Source organism: Scyliorhinus torazame, chromosome 19, assembly GCF_047496885.1.
Source record: "Scyliorhinus torazame isolate Kashiwa2021f chromosome 19, sScyTor2.1, whole genome shotgun sequence".
Classification (NCBI taxonomy): Eukaryota; Metazoa; Chordata; class Chondrichthyes; order Carcharhiniformes; family Scyliorhinidae; genus Scyliorhinus; species Scyliorhinus torazame.
Window position 1 is genome coordinate 106,614,596 of NC_092725.1, and position 8,760 is coordinate 106,623,355.

The following is an 8,760-nucleotide window of genomic DNA, read 5'->3' on the forward strand; positions in this document are numbered from 1 at the left end:
ATAAAGGGGATACTTGGGGAGATAAAGGGAATTATGGGTCCATTGGCATTAAAGGGGCATTGGGGGGTTAAAAGCGATGGGCTTTGGGGGATCATAGGAATGGAGGGGTTAAGGGGATTTACGGGGTATTGGGGTTTTAGGGAGAGTATGGGGCATTAAAGGATATTGTGGGGTAATTGGGTGTTATAGAGTATTATGAGGGTTAAAGGATTGGGAGTTAAAGGGGATTATTGGAGGGGGGGGGGCTATCTAGGGTAAACGCGCAGTGGGGGTGGACGGAGGTGTGGCCCAGCTCCTACCTTTATTCCGCTCTCTGGGAGCGGACACGCGGCGGGATACCCGCTGCCCTTGGAAAAAGACGATGTAGGCCGCGTAAATGGAAAACAAGCAGTAAAGAAAAATCAGGGAGCCCGCCGCCCGCTTCCACAAAAACCTCATGATGCCGGTGTCTCGAGGCGGCCCTTCGCCGCCGGCAGCCCGCAGTCCTGAGCCTCCTCCCCGCAACAAGCGGCGGACAACCCGCCCTCCGCCAGCACCGCCACCTGGCGGAACCTGCCCGCTGCTGCCCGCCTGCAGCCACCACAACTCAAACTTCATTGACCCAGCAAACAAATAAAATCAACTGTTCTGCAGTTCGAGCAAAAAACATAACGTCCATAATCAATAACAGCAAATGAGGAAATATTATCTATAACGATTCCTCTATTGAGACCTATAACTTTTTTAAAAAAGAGGTGAATTTCTTCAAACCACCAACGGAAATAGACCACGGTGGAAAAGATTTCACTTTTACTGTACCAAACAAACTAAAATCAACAGAATAAGACCTTACCTAACAGGAGCTGATGCATTGAACTAAAGAAAATGTATTTTTGCATTTCCCAAAGCAAACAAGATACATCCCACCACACCTTTGGCTGTACAGCACTTTTCTAGCATATGAGGGCAGCACGGTGATGCGGTGGCTAGCATGGCTGTCTCACGGGCGCCAAGGTCCCAGGTTCGATCCCGGCTGTGGGTCACTGTCCGTGTGGAGTTTGCACATTCCCCCCATGTTTGCGTGGGTTTTGCCCCCACAACCCAAAGATGTGAAGGCTAGGTGGATTGGCCACGCTAAATTGCCCCTTAATTGGAAAAAAATAATTGTGTACTCTAAATTTATATTAAACTTTTTTTTTCTAGCATATACTAATAATAAAGCATTACAAGAACTATTCCAAAGTTTCTCGCAGCCTCACTTCTCTCTGCCACACTAAGTCAAAACTTCCAGTGTCCGAAATGTGCAGGATGGTCCAATCAGCCTGAATCATCCAGATCCGGCTTTCACCAGTGACTCCTTGACCCTTAAATCGCCACACCATCAGTTCTGTTACCCCTCCCCCCCCTCCCACATTTGAACAGAAAACCAACCCACACCAGCATTCTGCCTGGTAATTAACACAAAACTTTGCTGCTCCACACATCAGTATCTGCTTTCTCTGTGTGTATATCTCAAACAGCAGCTGTCCCAAGTGTGAAAACTATCACCAGATATTTTAATAGTTTATTTTCCCCAAGGCAAACAGGTTGCATGGGTCTATCTCTGAGCAGAGGTGTTTAATATTGCCTCACCATTCCCCTTCCTAGAACATAGTTCGACCTTCGAGTTTGAGGAAACATTTCAAAGCATAACCGTCTTGAAAGATCCAGTGCTTATAACAAATCATGAGATTCATCAGTTCAGAAGGGAAATTAGGAAATACATTCTGTGCACGAAGAGGATAATTGATGCTAGATTGGTTGTTAATTTTAACTCCAAAATTGTTTTTATTAAACAAAGGGACTAAAGGATAGGAACAAAGGAGGGTTTATCAAGTTAGGTCCCAGATTAGCCAAATTACAGAATAGATGGCACGGTAGTACACTGGTTAGCATTGGTGCCTCACAGCACTAGGGACCTGGGTTTGATTCCGGCCTTGGGTGACTATTTGTGTGGAGTTTACATGTTCTTCCCATGTCTGTGTGGGTTTCCTCTGGGTGTTCTGGTTTCCATCCACAGTCCAAAGATGTGCAGGTTAGATGGGGTTACGGAGAAAGGGCAAGGGTGTGGGGCCAAGGTCGGGTGTTCCTTCGTAGGGTTGGTGCTGTTATGGGCGAGGCATTTTCAGAATCCCAAAATCTATCATGGAGTTCAACCAACCTCTCCCTTTAATGGATTGTATGGCCAAGGATAGTGACTTGGGCTTTTCCAAATTCACTTTTGGCTAGGTTTATCACCAAACCCGCTTCCTGAAGTCGATCGAATAACCCCCTCAGCCTGAGTGAGACACATCCAGAGTGGGAATTTGGAACTTGGTAATTTGGTGCAGTGAGGTCATCAGGAAAGGTAAGTGGTAAGTCTAATTCTGCTGTTTTTCAGTCAAAACTGCAGTGTGTAGATTAGTGTCTGATTGGCTGTAGCTGTAGCTGCCCCCACCCTAATTGCTGAGAGGCACTTATCTGGCAGTCACCTGAGGCCTGTTTAGGGGCACAAAGGTACACATTGTATTCTTATTTTTGAAGTTTAAGTAGTGTGAGTCATCCTGGTCAGCTAAAGTCTATATAAAAGACAGACAGAAAGCGCACTCAGTAAGCATTGCGCAGGTCAAAGAGACACTGAGGATTGAAGTGACATCACAGAAAAGCTGTGACCTGGTTGGGAATCTAGACTAAATTTAAAAATTAAGCATTGGTAAACTAATTAAACATAATTTCTTAATTATAATTAAGAGGGGTATCTAAGACAGAGATCGGAGAGTACTGTATTTAGCTTTCACATTTATAGTAGAAATCTAGTGCGAGGAAACATATAGTTAACAGTAACATTTTAAAAAACTTTTATATTTTAATTTACTAATTAATTGACACAATGTCAATTAGAGGGGTGCAGTGCTCTGACTGTTAGATGTGGCAGGTCCGGGAGGCTTCCAGCGTCCCGGATGGCTTTATCTGCAGCAAGTGCACCGAACTGGAGCTCCTCACAGACCGCATAGTTCGGTTGGAGCGGCAGTTGGATGCACTTAGGAGCATGCAGGTGGCGAAAGCGTCATAGATAGCAGTTATATAAATGTGGTCACACCCAAGGTGCAGGCACAGAAATGGGCGACCACCAGAAAGGGCAGGCAGTCAGTGCAGGAATCCCCTGTGGTTGTCCCCCTCTCGAACAGATATACCCCTTTGGATACTGTCGGGGGGGATAGCCTATCAGGGGAAAACAGCAGCAGCCAGAGCAGTGGCACCACAGCTGGCTCTGATGTTCAGAAGGGAGGGTCAAAGCGCAGAAGAGCAATAATCATAGGGGACTCTATAGTCAGGGGCACAGATAGGCGCTTCTGTGGAAAGAGACTCCAGGATGGTATGTTGCCTCCCTGGTGCCAGGGTCCAGGATGTCTCCAAACGGGTAGAGGGCATCCTGAAGGGGGAGGGCAAACAGGCAGAGGTCATTGTACATATTGGTACTAACGACATAGGCAGGAAGGGGCATGAGGTCCTGCAGCAGGAGTTCAGGGAGCTAGGCAGAAAGTTAAAAGACAGGACCTCTACGGTTGTAATCTCGGGATTACTCTCTGTGCCACGTGCCAGTGAGGCTAGAAATAGGAAGATAGAGCAGCTAAACACGTGGCTAAACAGCTGGTGTAGGAGGGATGGTTTCCGTTATCTGGACCACTGGGAGCTCTTCCGGGGCAGGTGTGACCTATATAAGGACGGGTTGCATCTAAACTGGAGAGGCATAAATATCCTGGCTGCAAGGTTTGCTAGTGTCACACGGGAGGGTTTAAACTAGTATGGCAGGGGGGTGGGCATGGGAGCAATAGGTCAGAAGGTGAGAGCATTGAGGGAGAACTAGGGAATAGGGCCAGTATGGCTCTGAGGCAGAGCAGACAGGATGAAGTTGCTGAACGTAGCGGGTCTGGTGGCCTGAAGTGCATATGTTTTAATGCAAGAAGTATTACGGGTAAGGCAGATGAATTTAGAGCTTGGATTAGTACTTGGAACTATGATGTTGTTGCCATTCCAGAGACCTGGTTGAGGGAAGGGCAGGATTGGCAGCCAGGATTTAGATGTTTCAGGCGGGATAGAGGGGGATGTAAAAGGGGTGACGGAGTTGCGTTACTGATTAGGGAGAATATCACAGCTGTACTAAGGGAGGACACCTCAGAGGGCAGTGAGGCTATATGGGTAGAGATCAGGACTAAGAAGGGTGCAGTCACAATGTTGGGGGTTTACTACAGGCCTCCAAACAGCCAGCGGGAGATAGAGGAGCAGATAGGTAGACAGATTTTGGAAAAGTAAAAACAACAGGGTTGTTGTGATGGGAGACTTCAATTCCCCCAATATTGACTGGGACTCACTTAGTGCCAGGGGCTTAGACGGGGCAGAGTTTGTAAGGAGCATGCAGGAGGGCTTCTTAAAACAATATGTAGACAGTCCAACTAGGGAAGGGGCTGTACTGGACCTGGTATTGGGGAATGAGCCCGGCCAGCTGGTAGAAGTTTCAGAATGTTGCCTGGTATTAGCTATGAGGAGCTATGAGGGCATTAGCTATGAGGAGCGGTTGAGTAAACTCGATTTGTTCTCACTGGAACGACGGAGGTTGAGGGGCGACATGATAGAGGTCTACAAAATTATGAGGGGCATAGACAGAGTGCATAGTCAGAGGCTTTTCCCCAGGGTAGAGGGGTCAATTACTAGGGGGCATAGGTTTAAGGTGCGAGGGGCAAGGTTTAGAGTAGATGTACGAGGCAAGTTTTTTACGCAGAGGGTAGTGGGTGCCTGGAACTCACTACCGGAGGAGGTGGTGGAAGCAGGGACGATAGTGACATTTAAGGGGCATCTTGACAAATACATGAATAGAGGGATACAGACCCAGGAAGTGTAGAAGATTGTTGTTTAGTCGGGCAGCATGGTCGGCGCAGGCTTGGAGGGCCGAAGGGCCTGTTCCTGTGCTGTACTTTTCTTTGTTCTTTGTTCTTTGTAACACTCTGGTATACTCTCAGATTCCTCTTCCGTATATGCTTTCTGATATATCCGTTTTATTTCTACATCTTTCTGTTTTAACTCCGCCAATTTTCCTGAAATAAAAATACCCGCCTCATCCTCCACCTGTTCTTGTTCTTTTTCAACCATCTGATCAAAAATCGTTTCTGATAATTGCACTTCAACTTCATCTTCACTCTTTGATTTCTCCTCTTGTTTTAACCTGTGACTTTGCGAACTTGTTACTACACAATCCGGAAAAATCCCAGGATATTCGTCCTTCAGCACTTCAGTTGACTGATTTTCCACTGGCTTATCAACCACAGTAAGCATCACTCCCACCTGAGATCCAGCTATATCATTACCTAAGATAAACTGTATTCCTGGACAAGATAGTTCATCTATTACTCCTACTTCCACTTCACCACTCTTCACTGGACTTTCCAACCTTACCTCATAGAACATAAAACGATACAGCGCAGTACAGGCCCTTCGGCCCACGATGTTGCACCGAAACAAAAGCCATCTAACCGACACTATGCCATTATCATCCATATGCTTATCCAATAAACTTTTAAATGCCCTCAATATTGGCGAGTTCACTACTGTTGCAGGTAGGGCATTCCACAGCCTCACCACTCTTTGCGTAAAGAACCTACCTCTGACCTCTGTCCTATATCTATTACCCCTCAGTTTAAAGCTATGTCCCCTCGTGCCAGCCATTTCCATCCGCGGGAGAAGGCTCTCACTGTCCACCCTATCTAACCCCCTGATCATTTTGTATGCCTCTATTAAGTCTCCTGTTAACCTTCTTCTCTCCAACGAAAACAACCTCAAGTATATCAGCCTTTCCTCATAAGATTTTCCCTCCATACCAGGCAACATCCTGGTAAATCTCCTCTGCACCCGCTCCAAAGCTCCAAAGACTCCATTATATAATGGAACACTACTCCTCTCACCTTGAATTCCACATATCACCACCTTTTCTGGCAACATTCTTCCCAAACTACATAATTCCTCATCTCTTACCATTAAAGATTGACTAGCCCCTGTATCTCTTAAAATTGTGACTTCTTTACCTGTTCCTCATGATACACATGAGTAAACTTTACCCACACAAGTAAATTCTTAAAAGACATCTGGCACCTTCTTAACAATTACTTCTTGAACAGGCTGTACAATCATTTGCACCTCCTTCGCTTCCCTTGGGCTTTCCTTTACCATTCTAACAAATCCCACTGTCTTATCAGCCTTCCCAGTGCTTTTCTTCAACCACCAACACTGTGACTTTACATGGCCTAGTTTATTACAGTGAAAACATCTGAAACTTTTCATTTCTTTTCCACCCTCCTGGATTTCTTTTTTAATCTGAGGTACACTCTCTTTATTGTCTCCCATCAGATTTAACCCTTTACCACTTGAGTATTTCTCATGTCCCCAGTTTCTATCCCTCACCGGCTGAAATTGATGTCAGAAACCAATCTTTGATTTATGAACTAATTCATAATCATCTGCCATTTCCGCTGCTAATCTCGCAGTTTTAAGCCTCTGTTCTTCCCCATGAGTTCACACTACATCAGGAATTGAATTTTTAAACTCCTCCAAAAGTATAATTTCTCTGAGAGCTTCATACGTTTGGTCTATTTTCAAAGCTCTTATCCACCTATCAAAATTACTCTGAGCCTTTCAAACTCCATGTATATTTGACCAAATTCTTTCCTTAAATTTCTAAACCTTTGTCTGTAAGCTTCAAGCACGAGCTCATATGCACTTAAGATGGATTTCTTCACCTCCTCATACGTTCCAGATACCTCCTCCGGTAGTGATGCAAACACTTCACTAGCTCTACCTACCAGCTTTGTTTGAATCAGTAACACCCACATGTCCTGTGGCCATTTCATTTATTTAGCTACCTTCTCAAATGAAATGAAAAAGGCTTACACTTCCTTCTCATCAAACCTTGGCAATGCTTGGACACATTTAAATAGATCCCCACCAAGCCTTCGACTATGACACTCTTTCTCACTATCCTCATCACTATCATCCAACTGTATGTTTCCCTTTATGTCTGCCAATTTTAACTGATTGTCACGTTTCATGGCCATTTTCTGAAGTTCAAACTCCCTCTCTTTATCTTTTTCCCTGATCTGTATCTCCATTTCTTTTTCTTTTTGTTCTGCTAGGGCTATTCTTTCTTTTCTCCTTTCTTCTCTCTCCTTTTCTTTATTCTCTCTCTCTCTTTCTCTTTCTTTTTCATCTCTCTCTCTTTCTCTTTCCTCTCTCTCACTCTCGTATGCCAGCTGCTTTAATTCTTTCTCATGTTCCATTTGTTTAATTTGCAACTGAATTTTTGCCATTTCCAATGAGTCAAACTCTATCTCAGGCAACTTTAAATGCTTAACAACCGCCATAATTACCTCACCTTTTCGCATTTTGTTAGGTAATGTTAACTGCAATGTTCTTGCCAAATCTAACAGTCTGCTTTTTGCTTCTGTCCGTAAGGTACTATGTGTAACATTCTCCACCCCCAAAAACATCTGAGCCTCTGAAAGAGCCATTGTTCACAACACACTCCCCACTTAAACTAAAATACCACACCGGAAAAGTAACAATCCTTCACTGTCTTTAAGTTCACAAAAGCCAATCCAATAGATAGTCTTTTATCCCGGACGAGCCCCCAATTGTTATGGGTGAGGCATTTTCAGAACCCCAAAATGTATCATGGAGTTCAACCAACCTCTCCCTTTAATGGATTTGTTGCTTTTCCTAACACACGGCTTTTTCCCTAGGTGTGGAATTACAATTATGGACATGTGAGTTTTTAAACACAAAACAATGTTTATTCCATGAACTCAACTTAACATCTTAAATAAACATTGGATCTCTTAACACCCCTTACTTCAAAGATAACTCAGAAAATATTGCAACAGTAAATAACTCCTTAAAATGTTCCTTCAAACTTCCAAGAGACTTAACACCTTTAAACAGTATCATATCAGGTTAAAGATTTTACTATTATGAGTTTAAATCACCCAAACGATCCAGAGATGGTCTTTTATGACAGACATCACAGCTAACTGCAAACACAGACACATACAAGCTGTTTTTAAAACTGCAAAACTAAACTGCAAAATGGCTGACCTGACCTCAGCTCCACCCACTCTCTGACATCACTGTTTTCTTAAAGGTACATTGCTTAAACATCCATGTCTTAAAGGTACCCTCACATGACAGTGCAGACTTGATTGGTCAAATGGCCTCCTTCTGCACTATAGGGATTCTGTTCTATGAAGGCTCAAGGCCCTAAATGGCCTACTCCAGTCCATGTGTTTTATTTGAATTTAATAAAGAATTAAAATCCTGTTGCTTTGGACTGCAATTGTGCTTTAAGAAAGGTTATTTATTTTCTTTTAAATGAGTTAATTGATCTCTGCCAGAAAGGCAACAAGGGCACAACAATTGACCTTGTTGCCTCTCAGTTTGGTCAGGGATCACACTCCTTTTTATTTGTTTTAGATTTAGAGTACCCAATTTTTTTTTTTCAAATTTTAGGGGCAATTTAATGTGGCCAATCCACCTAACCTGCACATCTTTGGGTTGTGGGGGTGAAACCCACGTAGACATGGGGAGAATGTGCAAACTCCACACGGACAGTGATCCAGGGCCGGGATGGGGATCACACTCCTGGTTGTTGCATTGCGACTCTTTTGTTTGTGATCATTTACCTCATTGTTGAGAGCTTATTGTGTATAAACTGGTTGTCAC

General features: G+C 44.1%; 1 protein-coding gene across 4 annotated transcripts in view; it reads right to left on the reverse strand.

Moving 5' to 3' along the window:
• The window catches only part of rxylt1 (ribitol xylosyltransferase 1), a 74,393-nt gene extending 73,891 nt beyond the window's left edge, over positions 1–502 (reverse strand). For 3 of the 4 annotated variants that reach the window (XM_072485017.1, XM_072485015.1, XM_072485016.1), the window contains exon 1: positions 300–502. In XM_072485017.1, coding sequence (XP_072341118.1) covers positions 300–438 — 139 coding nt within the window. In that variant the 5' untranslated portion in view covers positions 439–502. The remainder of the gene's footprint in view (positions 1–299) is intronic. The other variant, XM_072485019.1, reaches the window with a different exon arrangement.
• Between the last annotated feature and the right edge of the window lie 8,258 nt (positions 503–8,760).